Source organism: Aulonocara sp. 'chitande type north' Nkhata Bay, linkage group LG3 (assembly GCF_057382095.1).
Source record: "Aulonocara sp. 'chitande type north' Nkhata Bay isolate Kocher_YH1m ecotype deep benthic linkage group LG3, A_spYH_male_GT1.1, whole genome shotgun sequence".
In the NCBI taxonomy this organism is placed as follows: Eukaryota; Metazoa; Chordata; class Actinopteri; order Cichliformes; family Cichlidae; genus Aulonocara; species Aulonocara sp. 'chitande type north' Nkhata Bay.
Genome location: NC_141346.1, coordinates 52,330,269 through 52,345,990, shown reverse-complemented (window position 1 = coordinate 52,345,990; position 15,722 = coordinate 52,330,269). Strand labels below are relative to the sequence as shown.

Genomic DNA, 15,722 nt, shown 5'->3' with positions numbered 1-15,722 from the left:
ATAACACGTCCCACGATCATATCAACCATAACTGACAGTATATACAGTCCTTATTAGTATGTATGTACATCTGCCTGTTTAATACTTAATGAGTAAATCTTTCCTCTCAGTTCAGTTTTAACCTGTATTGGATCAGTTTAACGAGACCTGTTTCTTTCTTTCTTTTCGACACAAAAACAAAACCTATATTAGAGGATGTAAGAATTCTGAGACCAAGATCACAATAGAAAGACAAAAAACTATTTAGGGGTCTCTTTAACCTCCTCTTTTTCTGTTTTCAGGATACATTGCACATTAGAACTGTGTACAATAATACCCAGGATGGGGCGCACACTGTAATGCTGACACGGCAGATTGATCCACATTTCCATGCATTCTTTTTTACCACACACACAGTTGCAACTTTTCAGCTGTCAGCCAAACACATACCAACAACAACACTGCAGGATCTAGTTCAGCTTTTAAGCCGGCGAGGCGTAACTGTGGATGCTGCTCAGGTCCGTCCGCCTTCTCTGCATCTACAAGCTCCCTACGAATCGACACATATCTGTAGATTATTATATTGAGTTTTTGGCCATGATTCTTTGTTAAATTATTTTTTATGAACTACATTTTGGGGTGGGTCATTCATGGATGCGTTCCGTGACGCAATTCGAGTTCTTTTTGTTTGTTAGTGCTCGGAAGTCATCTGGATTTCATATTGTCCTGGCTGTTTGCCTTGTTTTAGTGCAAAATATGGCTTATTGCCAAGGTTGACTGAACGGACTCAAGCGCAGATTTGAGGAAAAGTGCAAAGATGGTTTATTTAAAAAACACTGAGTGACTATATACAGAATGTGAAGGACCGCTGCCTTCCTGGCTTTAATCCTCCTCAGTTCCCTCCTAACCTGGGTGGTTGAGAGAGACAGCCTGGAGCCTTGTGTTAAATGTGTGTTGGATGCTGTTGTTGGGGGTGTGGAGTGGTGAGCAGGGTGAGTAGAGGAGGTGTGAAGTGTCTGAGGTGTCAGAGGTGGAACAGCAGCAGTGGGGGTGGGTGAGTCTGCAGCCGATGTTGGAGACTGCCTCATGGATGAATCAAATCTGTTAAACAAATGACTCAGATCATTTACCCACCTCACATCCCTCCCAGGCAGAGAGTTCTGAACTTTGTGGCCTGAGATGGTTCTGAGGCCTCTCCAGACTTTGCCAGCGTTGTTTTATTGAAGCTGGTTCTCCATTTTTTGCCTGTAGCTGTCCTTCCCATTCCTTATCATTCTTCTCAGCTCTCTCTGCACCCTTTTCAGCTCCTCCTTGTCTCTCGATTTGAAGGCCCTCTTCTTCTGCTTGAGGACAGCTTTAATTTCTGGGGTAATCCAAGGTTTATTGTTAGAGAAACACTGTACAGTCCTGGTGGGTGTGGTGTTATCCACACAAAAGTTAATATAGTCCGTACTGCCGGCTGTCGATGTCCTCTCCGTGGTTGTCACAGATCGCCTCCCACACAGTAGACTCAAAACAATCTTTAAGAGCCTCGTCGCCCTCCTCCAACCAGCTCTGCGCTGTGCGGGTGTCTGGTGGGTCCCTGCACACTAAGGGCTCATACACAGGGACAAGGTGCACCAGGTTGTGATCAGATCTGCCCAGGGGAGGTAGAGGTGATGAACTGTATGCCTCTTCTGCATTGGCGTACAGTAAGTCCAGTGTTTTATTGTCTCTGATTGGGCATGTCACATACTGGGTGAAGGTGGGCAGTGTGGAATTCAGTGAGACATGATTAAACTCCCCTGATATTAGGAGAAGGGCTCTCAGACATTGGGATGGCAGTCTGCTGACCACAGAGTGGAGAGAGTCACAGGCTGCATCTACGTTGGCCGAGGGGGGCATCGCGATAACATGCGAGAATTCCCTGGGCAGGTAGTACTCACGCATGCTAATGGCTGCAGAGTTGTTCTTTCACAGTGATGTGCTCGGGTTTACACCATCTGTCATTCACAAACACTGCCAGTCCCCCTCCTTTCCTCTTACCGCTCTCTCGCGTGCAGTCCACCCGGAGCAGCTGGAATCCAGGTAGCGTTATGCTCGTGTCCGGAGTTAGCGGTGTTAGCCAGGACTCCGTTAGGATCATGATGCTACATTGCCGGTAGTCCCTCTGTGACTAGGTTAGTGATGTGAGCTCATCCATCTTATTGGTCAGCGATCTTACACTTCCAGTGATTAAAGAAGGGAGAGATGGTCTATAATGTCTCCTTCTTGGGCGGCAGCGCTCCCTCCCAGCATGACACCCACGTCTTTTAGCAGTATAACGAGCCACAGGTGAGTACCTGCTTCCAGGTGTGTTGGCCAAAAACGGAAACCCACAGTGAGCTCCGCCCAGGCGAGGAGGAGACAGTAGAGATAGCGAGAGAGAAGAAAAACAGTCATGAATACCTGTAGCCTTATTGAGCCACAGGGACTATGACACTATTAGCTGAAATGTGTCCAGTTATTGCACTATAAGAAATATAGTGATGTATCTTCATTGAGTAAACTTTTTTGTTTTTCTGATGTGTGAACTAAACTAAAGGTTTTTAACCCGTATCATTCCTTGCACTACTGCTTGACCAATGGCTGATTGGATGCTTAGACTAATAAACAAAAAAGTGCAAGTGCTCCTAAAAGTACCAATTATCAGCTTCATAGGGGAAGCAATCAAATTCAATACATTACTGGTTTAATGTGTGTGTGTACTGTATGGCCACATGTCTGGTTGTACATTAAATACATAAAGAAACTTACATAGCAGGTAGAATCAATCTACAGTTTACAGCCCCTCTGTCAGTTCTGGTTGGCTCACTACTTTCTATCTGTGTCTCTCTCCTTATCGCTCTACCTCTCCTCTGACTGAATCTATCTTGACTGAAAGTCGTGGTTATTTAGTTAAACATCAGCAGATTACTGAAATACATTGATCAGTCTGTCTGACACCAATAACCATGTCATATTCAAAATCAAGTATTGTTTTTTTTTTTACTAACACACGTTGTTGTAGTCAAATTGTTAAATGTTGTCATTGTGTTACTCAAATTTGTAAATGTTAGTACAAACTGTAGGATCAAAGACATTCCTTTGTTTCTGACGACCTCCCCAGCCAGTCTGTTGGTCGGGGAGGCTGTAGTGTTATGTGAAGGTTCTGTATTGCTGTTTAGTAAGCTTCCTGCCTTTATGACCCTTTGGTAAGCAGGAGGTCACACAAACACACACACACACACACACACACACACACACACACACACACACACACACACACACACACACACACACACACACACACACACACACACACACATTCTCGCACAGGCATACACACACATACACACACATACACACACAGTACCTTATCTTTTGTGACCAGAGGAGTTTTTTAGAATGGGTGGTGCTTGTGTTTACTGTAACTGCTTTCAATGAAAAGACGGCAAGGAAGGCTGTTTATTTGATGCTGGCTAAGAGACGGGTGAGGAGCGTTTAGCTCCAAGAGCCTTGTTCCAACCAGCCTCCCTTGCTAGCAAGTAAAATGGCTGTTCGTCTTGCTTCCTTGTCGTTAACGGGAATACGTTTCTAAACCAGCGGGGCCTGTGGAAGCACAGACCCAACATTTATTTGATCCTTCCAAGCTGGAGCCCAACACATAGCGTCCACTGAGGAGGGGGAGACGAGTTTTCAAGGAGGTCTGGTTTCACCGCCAGTTTTTTAAGGATGGTGAAAGATGGTTTCTGCACCGAAAGGAGTTTTTTTTCTCCGCTGCTGAGGGTGTTGAGTGTTTGGTTTCTCCACCAATATGTAAGGAGGATAGAGCTCTTGTCGGTGCCTATTTTGTTTGTGTGTGAACGCGCGTGTGAGCGAGTGCGGGCCAGATGTGGTCTGTGTGAGTGTGACTGATTGTTGTCTTGTAATGGGGAATAAACTGAGTAAGTCTGCCTTGACAGGGGATGGAATACATTGAAAAGTATTCACCGGGCAGCACGTAGTATGTAGATCATTGAAGAAATAAATGAATTTCTGAACAAAGCAGATGAAAAACAGAGTGTGAATATATTTGATGTCACGGTGTATGTGTGAAGTGGTCTCCAACTGGGGAAGAGGTGATTTTGCAGGTCACCTTCTCCCTAGTGGACACAAAAGAAATAAAATAGTTGTGTTGATGAAAAAAAAAAGGCAATGACAATATGAAGAGTGTTTGGTGTTTCTCAGCCTGAAACAACTGCAATCTCACTTTTTGTTTTTAAGAAAGGAGAGTTCAAGAACCAGAGAGAGAGGAGATGTGTTGTTTTAAGCAGTGAGAATAATGAAAATGTCTTAGTTTGTCACTTGTAGGTGAAAAGCAGACCTGAATCAATTTTCCACGTGCAGCAGTTGGAGGAAAATTATAGGTTAACATCATTAAGAAACACTCAGGCCAAATTTTTGGCTGAATTGTGTTTACAACTTAACTCCTATGTGTTCCTCACCCTGAAGAAGCAAGCTCCACGGAAGCTAACCTCTGCCTGAAGACAAGGAGTGCAGTTCCAGAAGTACAGGCATACATCAACAGTTGACAGCAGTCCAAGAGACAACAGCAGAGTCCTGAGCAGGTCCAGCAGCAGTGTGTGCAAACGGCATCAGAGAGAAAGAAAACCCATCACCTGACTGGATGGAGATGCGTTTCCAGCAAAGTGAGTTTCTCCACATTAAAATGGTCTCGGGAGAAAGTCACTTATTGGAACAATCAGAAATATAGTAGTCCGATTCAGCGAGGTAATCCAATCTAAATTCTTCTTTTTCTTTTTTGAAATGGCGTAATATTGCTGAGGGTGAAAGCGAAATGTGATGATAGATTCCACTATCAGCAATGAGTGAATGAATGAATGAGTGAAAATTAAAATAGGGAACTGACTGGACTGATAAAACTGACAAGAGTTGACTGACTTGACACCACTATGCCAGGTTAACCCCCACCCAGACATGACAAAGGGGTGGATGTATCGATGTGTTTGTCTTTTGTTGCAGGAGCAGGAGGAGACCAGAGGAGGAAACTTTGGGTCACATAACTATTTGAACTCTGCAAGTTTAACCTTTTAGCTGTAATTTTTTTTGGGTGTCTGTGAATTTACCAGCGGTGTGTTATTTATGACCTAGTATTGCCAAATGCAGAGGTCACTGTGAGAAAGTGTGTTACACCTGCGCAGCGCTAACATTTACATTACTTTTCTATAGCAGAGGGTTAATCATGTGATTTAATCATGTGATTTACAGCAGGACAATCGGTTTATATTTTCTACTGGGTTACTGGGTTTTTGTGTGAAGGAAACTGTGTTACAGGTTGTGTGTTGATTACGCAATTACACTGTGTTGTTGGGAAAACGTGAATGTTACAGTGGAAATGTGAATGCAGTGTGAGACATACTGTGTTTGAAACCAGTGTTACTTCTTTTTATAGCAGAGTGTTAACTTTATGGCTTTTTACAGCACCTCTGGAATCTGGATGACCGTGGCCTGACCTAGGATGGTACTGCTAATGTTTCTTTAAGAGTGCTTGTAAAGGATTCAGCACAGACAGACAAGTGACATGAGAAAAAATAATTTTTTTAGTAATTACAGAATAGTTTAATATGGGACTCATTATCTGACCACTATTGAGCTCATAGTGATAAAATAAGTGAGTGACAAACCTAAGGAAAGTCACTGATGAAGTTGAGATGATCAATGATTTGGAGCAAATTATGGCAAAAAAAAAATAAAATAAAAGTAGGGGTTTCATGATTTAGAATAAACCTGCACATGATACTTGTCTCTGTGATGCTGAATACTTTATTACTCTTATGAGCTACAGTTGTTTGCAAATGTGAGGTTTGTTTTAACTTACAGGGTTTTGTCCTGCAGGCAAGGATACAGGCTCCAGGTGGAGCTGGGAATTGAACAAACTTTAACATTTAACCACTGACTAATGTTTTGACACAGGGTTACAGGTTTGGAGTGGAGCTGCTCCAAGAGGGAAACCCTGGAGAATTTTTCAGAGAGGAGGTATAACATTCTTGTGCATGTCTCATTGTGTGGTGTTGACACATGGCAAGAGCCATGTGGCAAAAGAGAAGTATCAATTTTTAACTTGCAGGTGTCATCAGAAGGAGCGACTGCAGGGGGACATCTACAAGATGGAAGCTGAGGCCAGGAGAGAGGCTTCAGGAGCACAGCAGATATCCCACAGAGGGCTGTGCTACTGGGCTTCCAGAAGATCGTGGAGAGGAGACTTTGAACAGCAAGCATCAAGAAAGAGTGAAAGAGATTTGACGTTGACGTTGAGGTAGTAAAGTAAAATCGCTGTTCGTCTTGCGTCCTTGTCGTTAACGGGAGTAAGTTTCTAAACCAGCGGGGCCTGTGGAAGCGCAGACCAAACACACTTAAATATACTTAAACTGTTGAATTATTTTTCTGATATAGTTGGGCTTAACTCACTGAACAACATAGGATTCTGGAATATATTGCTACATCTCTGGCTGTGAGTACAGCTCCACATACCACACGGTTGTCTTTTGGTTTTAATGTAGGTTATAATCATATTTTAATTAATCTACTTATGTGTGGTGCATTTTAACAGAGGATTAGCCAGAATTCATCAATAAAGATATTATATCTGTTCACACAGAATGGTAGTTCATTTCAGTTTTTACACATAAGTTGTGAGCAAACCAGAAAAAATTATACACATTTTTATAACTACATCAGCTTTAATGAGATTTTAAGTGTGATTATATACATGCATTTTTGCATTAAGATTCAAGATAATACATTAGAGCTTTAACTGCACAGTGAAGAGACTGTAGCTGTGACAGGTGGATGTCACAGTGGCAAGATGTTGCATCGGCTTTTTAGATTATTAATTTAGTTGCTGCAGAGTCTTGATCATGCTTGTAAAATGGCACAGAAATTTTACCACTAACAATGTCTGTAAAATGAGCCTCAGAGATGTGATTTTCATTGACTGTCAGACCACAGTCGCTGTCTCTTCCTGTTAAACAAGGTAAACTGCATCTGTCTTACTATTACAGCAGAGTTTCACTCACTTTCACCATAATCTAAGCTATACATCAAAGTCCTCACTAGCTCGTCCCCCATCAACCATCAGTCACACTATTTTTGTCTCAAGTAATGTCAAAATGGGTGAGAGAGCTTTTGTGGTGCTTTTCCTGTGAGTCTATCTCGTAGCAGCGTACACAACATTGGTCTCCAGCTCTCTCTGTGGCACACGTCTTCTGATTTTTGTTCTGGGAGGGAAACTCAGCCCTGCAGTGATCATGACATCAGAGTCCACATTCTGTAAATAAAAAAGTTGGAAATGTTGAAAGTCACTAATCCTGCACATTATTTATTTATCTCTTAACATCCACTAGGTCATAGGCAATCTGTCTAGACTGATGTGAAGGGTTAGACAAAATTTTAGTTTTAGTTTCTAAAAATGTAAAAATGTATTCAGTTACCATAACCCAAGACTGATTGCTGGTGACCGGTGGATGTTAATATATGAATGATTGAATCAGACAATATATAAATCAATCGATCTGAATCTACGGTTTAAACAGATTACCTCACTGCGTTGTGGATTCTGTCCATCATCTTCAGCTATTTGATAGAAAAGCTACATCTGTTAGTTATCCACTAAAAACCTTTGCATGTTTAGTTTAAGTTTAAATAATTCAATACCTGTATGAAATTTCCTGATCATGATAATCAGACCGATGATGACCAGTAGAAGGAAAACAGTTAAACTACCCAGGGTCATAGTGGATGGATTTTGTGATCTACCTTCTACAAGAACGAAAACTAAATTACATTACTTAATACAAATAAATAATAGGAATAATAAATAAGAGTATCCTTAGTTTTTTGACTGGTAATAAAGATAGTACATGTTTTAATTGCTGTTAATGGAACAATGGAGAAAAAATAAAAACAATCTTACCATGAACCTTTAAATTTGTTGCACCATAAACTATGGACTTTTCAGAACTGGGCTGGCCACAGAAATACAGCCCAGAGTCAGATAAATCCACTTGTTTGATCTCAAGAAATAGCACAGAGATGTTGGATGTCATGTTGAATTTGCCATTTTGAAATCCTTCATAGAAAGTCACATTGCCCTCAGGGCTGACCATAGATGAGATCCTGCTAGCGCTGGGTCTGTTGGTACTTCTGAACCAGAATAAGTGAACAGAATAACTGCTAAGGTTGGAGCACTGCAGCGTGACTTCTTCATCAGGCTGAACCTCCACAGAGTGAAACTCGAAGGCTAAGACAGAGATCCAACCTGGAACAAATAATGAGCATTAATGACATGTACGCAAGGTTCAGTCCTGCTGGATTACTGTATAGAAGTAAATGTGAGAAAGCGATAAATGTACTTACTGAAGGTGCAGAGTAAAACTGATTTCATGTTCATCATTGTGACAAGCACTACCTCAGTGTCACTAACTGAACTGTGCTTCGGTAAAAGTGATCTGTACGTAAAGAGGCGGGCTGTGCTTTTATATGTACAGTCAGACTGACAGTGACGGTGCTTTTAGGAGCACGAGTGCAAACTGACACTGAGTAAGAAAACTGGGCATCGTTAAAATCCAGTTTGATACAATTTTTCATGTAAGTAAAGTTTTAGGGTAAAGGGCTAACTGCTTACAAGAGACGTGTCAGTAAATTTATACAGTATTAGATATTCTTTGTTGTTTTTTTGTCTAATATTTATCACAGTCATTATTCAGTCGGTTTTGTTACTGTTCACAAGTTTTGGTGCAGACTGCTCACTTCACATCTGTCTACAGACGTGAAGTTAAGTGTAACTTCAGTAAGTAAGCTCTTTAATCACTCGTTTGCTTTCTCTGTGTTTGACTGCTGGTTTATTCTTTATCTCACCTCCACTTTCCCAAACTGTAAAACTCAATGCTGACATCATTGTTCCAGTCCAATCATCTTTTTGCCCACCTTCTTCAAGTCAGTCAGTCAGCCTCCATTCTGTGTACTTGAAATCACACTCCTCATCTTTCATTCTTGCCTGCAACCTTCTTCGTAGGGACTCTCCAAGTCTTGCAGTGCTCCAGCCAACCCTCTATTCTACCTTTAACACCACACTCGGGAGGGTCCTGTCCTAATTCCAAACCCCACTTCGTTTTAGTTCTGCTATAATGAGCCACAGAGTTTTTCCAAATACCATCATTGAATTCCCTTTACCAATAAACGATGTTCAGTGTCTTCTAATGACCTGTCCTTTTTTAAATGCTGTGCACATCAGTTCCATTATTGAATTCCATCCGAGTGTCTGGAGGTTTTTCAGGGTGTGCACCAGGTGTAGGAAAAGATTGGATGTCATGTTGAATTTGCCATTTTGAAATCCTTCATAGAAAGTCACATTGCTCTCAGGGCTGATAATTGATGAGATCCAGCTAGCGTTGAATCTGTTGGTCATTCTGAACCAGGATAAGTAAACACAAAAATGCTAAGGTTGGAGCACTGCAGTGTGACTGCTTCACCAGGCTGAACCTCCACATAGTGAAACTCGAAGGCTAAGACAGAGATCCAACCTGGAACAAACAATGAGTATTAATAAACTTAATATTCAATAACAGTCCCTGTGACATGTCAGCCTGCATAATTATAAACAGTATTAGTCTTTATCTTTATCTGAATAGGACTCCCTAAAGTGTTATCAATTCCTGGAAGAAACTTGTTTAACATTTAAACCTTTTTTCTGCACATTCCAGCACATAAAATAAAACATTTCTTTGTGTTTACACTCACTCTTTCAAATAGATGCAAGTAAAACACAGCAGAAAATAAATAAAGTCAAAGACTAGCGGTCCTGTTGCTCTACTTTCCACCTATAAAGCAGGAGTAGGGTAGGCGGAGGTTTACCCTGGTGCAGGTGTGCCGCAGCGGTCAGTGGAAGAATCCGCGAGTTTCTCTGTGAGTTTCCCATTACGTCATAGCGCACTCGGTGCTTGCTCGGAAATTATGGGGTCTTTTTCGCTGTAAAAAGAAGTTTTCTTCCCACGCACAACGGACACTAATGTTTTTGTCACTTTTTATGGAATCAAACTCAAAGTAAGGTCAGTACTTCCACGCTTTAAACGCTGCACGCTCACACTCTCTCCTGCACTGATATATTATCCATTGTTGATCTGCACACAGCTGTTGTCACGAACGTCGCACTCGCTTACGTCACTGTGATGAGACATTCTTGCAAAAAAATCACGGTTTTAGTAACGCAGTAACGCAGCGTGCTTACGTGAAAGTAACGGTAATCTAATTACCGTTTTTATAATAGTAATAGTAATAGTAATTCCTTACTTTACTCATTACTTGAAAAAAGTAATCGGATTACAGTTACTGCCCATCTCTGGTTATAATGTCCATAGTGGGAGGGTGGGAGTGAAGCAAGATCCAAGGTTGTCAGCTGAGAGACACTTTAATCTGTTATTAATGTCCCCATGTTTTTGATTACTGTTTTTGTTTATTCAACGTCTTTTTTTATTAAAATTAAAAGTTAAAAGAAGTTAGACTTTCTCTATGTATTCTTGTGTCTATTTTTCATTTAAAGAGTAAATATAGGAGGCATGTCAGGAATATTCAGAAACAGCCTTGAGAAGAGCACACAGAGAAACACTAGTGTAGTGCAGGGAGTGATTGCCTGAATGTCAGACATCAACATCAGTCTCTCCAGAGCCTGACAACTTCCTGCTGGAGTTTTCCATCTCAGACCCTCCTTCACCTTCTTTGAGGAGTAGGTCACACTGCCATTCATATTGTTTACCCCAAATTCTGACCCTAATAGACCTGAATAATGTGACAGCAGTTTGTCAGATCAGGGACTGTTTTTGTCCAGTTTTACTGAGCCTGTTTAATTTGATTTTAAGCTTTGTATTTTTAGGTGTCAGCACCATTTGTGGTCTTCTGCTGCTATAGCCCAATGCAATGGGAATAACATGCTATGTGTAAGGTAACATGAAAGTAATATAATGAAGAATATAACAAATCACTTCAACAAAGAGTACAAACGTAACGTAATGCACTGTATTTAAAAATGTAACAAGTGTAATATGTTTCTTTTAAGTATTTTGTGTAATTACACCCCTAACATATACTGAAGTGAATCTGAATTGTTCGTGATCAATCAATCTGTTATGGGCTGTGAACACCAGGCAGAGAAGATGTCTCAATAGCAGGATTGAACAGTGAAGCATTTTCAGTCTCAAGTCTTTATAAACACAAGAGGAAATAACAAAGGAATCGAGGTGATAGTCAAGGTTAGGAGGGAGCGCCACTTAGTGAAAGTATAGTTTGGTTATTGGTCAGAAACGGATATTAAGATGTCTCTGAATGTGACTTGGGCAGTGAGAGGGGATTTTCTGCCTTACTTGGTGCCAATGGCAAGTGTGATGTGGAGGGAGGCAGGTGGTTTAAGGTAGGAAAGGAGCACCAAGAGGTCAGACAAAAAAAAGTGTGCAGAGTGTAAGTGGAAGCTCAAAGCAAGGACATAAACATCTTAGAACTTGGAAACTGGAGGTTTACAAGAAGTCAATTTACCATGCAGAGTGAGCTAACTATCTTGCAAAGACTGAGTACCCACGTCATTCAAGTACATTGTGTGTGTGTTTGGATTAAAGTTTTTGGGTTTTTTTTACAAACTGAGACCAAATCACAGTAGGAATAGCCTGTCACTGTCACTGCTTCCATTGCTGCCACTGCTACTGGACTCTCATTGCACTACTAATAGAGTAATGCAACACAGATATGCTGTATAAGGTAAATGAACCACAGGCATCAACTAGAATTATGTGAAAAGAGTAGCAATGACACTGAAGAACTGCCTCACTGTGAACGTATCATCCATAAATAGAGTATAATCTGCTGTATAATCAGGGCACACTGGTGACACCAGTAATGTGTACTGATGCGTGTTGTGTGGCGTACAGTCATAGACAGTGCAAATGCCACAAACATGTTGTTAACCTGCACAGGTGATTGAAGCTGTTTCCGATAAAGTGTGAGGTTTTCAAAATTCATTATAGTTGGAAATTTTGTATTCAAATGACGTAGAACGAAATTTTTTCCACCAAAATTATGAAATGAGCAAATTTTTATGCTCAGAAAACAATTTTCATGTCACAGTTGGTGACCATATAGAAATACGGCTGCTTTCCCCGTCTATTTTGTTGAATTAAAATTGCGTATACATGCTGAATGTTGTTCTTGTATTACCATTTATATTTCTCTACTTGACTCACTGATATTTAAACTGGTAAGATCCATTTGTAAAGCATTTTTTCTAACACTTTTAAATACAAGCAGCATTTTGTTGTAAACCATCATATGTGTAAATATATCCTTTGTGCTATGTGACTACCTGATTAGATATTTCTGTTAACTAGCAGTTCAACAGGCCTACTAACAAAGTATGCTAACAATAAAGACATTAAAGAATATCTATTTATAAACTCCATTTTAATACTAGAATATTAAAATACAGTTTGACTACTCCTTGTATAATTCCTACAGTGGGTTCAACCTTTATGTTCAATGACACTGCATGACCATAACCATAAGTAATTTTAAGACAGTCATGGCGCTCAGAGGATTATGACCTAAAAAAACAAATGTTTGCAAGACAGCCCTGTGATATTTTCCGTGGTATTCAGACCACAGCGTTTTGTCTCTTCCTGTTCAACATATTTTAAACACCTTTATGCCCCTCTCACTATTAAACTAAAGCAGAGCCTCACTAACTCTCAATACAAAAAATAGTCTGCATTATTTATCAGTCTTCACTAACTCCTCCTCCATTACCTACCTACCAATCACAATGGTTTGCTCTCAGATAAAGTCAAAGCAGCTGTGGTGGGAGACGGAAAGATAGCTAGAAAGTGAGAAAGTATTAGCAGTTACTGCACATTTTTGTGTTAATCTTTATTAGAAAAAGTGTTTTTTTGTTAAAGGTGGTTGTAAAGATTTACATACACCAACTGTACAGAACTCCACAAGCAGATAAATATGATAGCTTTCACTTTGTGCTGGTGTTCCTGTTATTTTGTGAGTCTATCTCGTAGCAGCGTACAAAACATTTGGCTCCAGCTCCCTCTGTGGTGCAGGCCTTCTCATTTTTGTTCTGGTATGGAAACTCAGTGCTGCATAGTTCATGGCATCAGACTCTGCATTCTGTAATGGAAAATGTTTAAAGTCACTCATCTCAAAGCATTAAATGTTAACCTGTTGACATCCACCAGGTCACAGGCAGTAAGCTAACAGTTTAAATAACTGAATCAGACAATATATCAGGAAATCAACTGGAATCCAAGGTTAAAATAGATTACCTCACTGTGCTGCAAATTCTGCATCTCGTCATGAGCTAAATGACAGAAACAGTACATCTATCAGTTCTTTACTCAAAAACTTTGCAATTTCAGTTTAAATTCAAACACATAAATACCTGTATGAAGTTTCCTGATGCTAACAACCAGACCAATGATGACCAGTAAAAGGAAAACAGTTAAACTGCCGAGGATCACAGTTGATAGATTGGTTAACCCATCTTCTAAAAGAACGTCAACTGAAAAAAAGAAATAGTACATATAGGATATTCTGCCTTTGTGACAATTACTCAAAAATCAAAGCAAAAGAAAAATCTTACCTTGAACCTTCAAATATGTTGCAGTATAAACCTTTGGCCTTCCCATGTGCAACTCTCCACAGAAATATAACCCAGAGTCAGATGAATCCACTTGTTTAATTTCGAGAAATAGCACAGAGGTGTTGGATGTCATCTTAAATTTAGTATCTTGAAATCCATCACAGAAGGTAGCACGACTATTAGCAGTGGGCATAAAAGAGATGCAACTGGCATTGGGTCTGTCGGCCAGTCTGAACCAGAATATGTGGGTTGCAAAACTGCTGAAGTTGGAGCACTGCAGTGTGATTTCTTGTCCAGGCTCAACCGCCACAGTGTAAAACTGTGCGAGTGAAACAGATATCCAGCCTGAAACAATCAACAAGTATTCATAAAAGACAATTTTCCAAAGAACGAAACAACACCTAAAATTTATGTTGTCAATAAACTTTTGTAAATGTAATTTAATGGCAACAACAAATTGCAACTAACTACTGATAAAAAAATAGATAGGTGTACTTACTGAGAGTATAGAGTAGAAATGATAGCAAGTTGAAGTTCACCATTGTGCACACGGCCACTGCAGTGGCACTAACTGAATGGTGCTCCTGCAAAAGTGATCTCTAGACAAAGAGGTGGGCTGTTCTTATATATTTAAACTGACTGCACTGACTGCAGACCAACTGCACGGGTGCTTGTAGAAAAGCGCAGCAACTAAAATCAGGATATCATCGCTTGTTTGTTAGGTTTGTTTGTTAGACAGTCTCAGTAATGCTTTTGTAAACCTTTCCTGACACTGGCACATTAACTTTGTCTTTGATTTTTATAACTGCAGGACATGATAATAGTCTATGTGATTAAGCTTTGACTAAACCAGCATCTCTCTATCTAGCTAGCTGGATAGCTCCTGCAGTTAAAAGTTTATATTCAGGTTAGTATTTTAGAAACAGTCATGCAATAAGAAAGCCAGTTGCTTCATAAATTGCAGGCTGGCGTACATGCACACAAATAACACAAGCAAATTAACAACATGATTATATCTTTAGTGGATATCTGACCTCTATAAAAGTGATAATTAATTGATAGCAATGGAATGATACCAGTATAAGTTCAACCTTGAGGGTAGTGATGTTAGTTTATGCAAGTCTTACAGTGGCTTGCAAAAGTATTCAGCCCCCTTGAACTTTTCCTCATTTTGTCACATTACAGCCACAAACATGAATTAATTTCATTGGGATTCCACGTGAAAGACCAATACAAAGTGGTGCACACGTGAGAAGTGGAACGAAAATCATACATGATTCCAAACATTTTTTACAAATAAATAACTGAAAAGTGTTGTAGAACCACCTTTTGCTGCAATGACAGATGCCAGTCTTTTAGGGTATGTCTCTACCAGCTTTGCACATCTAGAGACTGAAATCCTTGCCCATTCTTTATTGTTCCTCATTTTAACGTAAGATATCATTCTTAGCTAAGAAAGAACTTGACACATGTTGTGATAAGCTAAACTTCAGAGCTACCAGGACACACCCACCTAGAGGGAAACAGTACTGTTGTTATTTGCCCTCCAGCCATCCTTTGATTTTAATTTAGCCAGAATGCCAGACAGTTGCTGTGCTAGATGTGATAGGTGTTTATTTACAGCTGTCAGAAGGGCAAAGAGTATAGCACCAACACTTGAATACACTTCTCCTGACCCTACCTTACAGGCCACATCGTATGAATCCCTGCTTCTCCACAGCAATTATGGCTGTCAGTTGTAGCTCATTTAAACGGTAGGAATGCTTTGCCCGACACTGAAAAATACTTGGTCAACTTTACTGTTATACCACAAATTAATGCTACCTGAACTTTTCTGCCCCGACACTGCAAATGTCCAAGTCAACAATATGTAAGATTTACATGTGGTAGTTTGTTTAAGCTAGCTATGTAGCACTGACCTTTGCTTTAACAATGAACATTTCTTTTGTTCTTCTCCAACACAGTGGAATTATTTACATAATCAGACTGAAAATACATGTAGCTGTCTGCACTTGCTTTCAACCTCAGTCCAGCAGGTGGCAGTAAAGAGTATTTGAAA

At 40.2% G+C, this 15,722-nt stretch overlaps 2 protein-coding genes across 3 annotated transcripts; both read right to left on the bottom strand.

Annotated features, from left to right (window-relative positions):
- Nucleotides 1-7,186: 7,186 nt before the first annotated feature.
- Nucleotides 7,187-10,780, bottom strand: LOC147336153 (uncharacterized). Its single transcript, XM_086286145.1, has 5 exons — nucleotides 10,738-10,780; nucleotides 7,952-8,296; nucleotides 7,693-7,797; nucleotides 7,577-7,611; nucleotides 7,187-7,306 (listed from the first exon to the last, which is right to left on the bottom strand). Exons 1-5 carry the CDS (start codon nucleotides 10,778-10,780, stop codon nucleotides 7,187-7,189), a joined length of 648 nt encoding a protein of 215 aa, XP_086142271.1.
- A 2,291-nt stretch (nucleotides 10,781-13,071) lies between these two features.
- On the bottom strand, nucleotides 13,072-14,241 carry LOC147336152 (uncharacterized). 2 transcript variants are annotated; one of them, XM_086287648.1, is made up of 5 exons: nucleotides 14,163-14,241; nucleotides 13,664-14,008; nucleotides 13,463-13,567; nucleotides 13,347-13,381; nucleotides 13,072-13,191 (listed from the first exon to the last, which is right to left on the bottom strand). In XM_086287648.1, the coding sequence occupies exons 1-5, from the start codon at nucleotides 14,203-14,205 to the stop codon at nucleotides 13,072-13,074; spliced, it is 648 nt and encodes a 215-aa protein (XP_086143774.1). In that variant the 5' UTR covers nucleotides 14,206-14,241. The 2 variants fall into 2 exon arrangements, with proteins under 2 accessions (XP_086143774.1, XP_086143773.1); XM_086287647.1 differs by having other exon boundaries at nucleotides 13,463-13,582; nucleotides 14,163-14,205.
- Between the last annotated feature and the right edge of the window lie 1,481 nt (nucleotides 14,242-15,722).

Excerpts from the sequence above, each read along its gene's own strand:
- LOC147336153 (XM_086286145.1), bottom strand. The coding sequence starts at position 10,780 with ATGAATGGCAGTGTGACCTACTCCTCAAAGAAGGTGAAGGAGG. Across the intron at positions 8,297-10,737 it reads CTCAAAGAAGGTGAAGGAGG|GTTGGATCTCTGTCTTAGCC; the intron begins GTCTGAGATGGA and ends TATTTGTTCCAG. Across the intron at positions 7,798-7,951 it reads AACAAATTTAAAGGTTCATG|AAGGTAGATCACAAAATCCA; the intron begins GTAAGATTGTTT and ends TCGTTCTTGTAG.
- LOC147336152 (XM_086287647.1), bottom strand. The coding sequence starts at position 14,205 with ATGGTGAACTTCAACTTGCTATCATTTCTACTCTATACTCTCA. Across the intron at positions 14,009-14,162 it reads ATTTCTACTCTATACTCTCA|GCTGGATATCTGTTTCACTC; the intron begins GTAAGTACACCT and ends TGATTGTTTCAG. Across the intron at positions 13,382-13,462 it reads CATCAGGAAACTTCATACAG|CTCATGACGAGATGCAGAAT; the intron begins GTATTTATGTGT and ends TCTGTCATTTAG.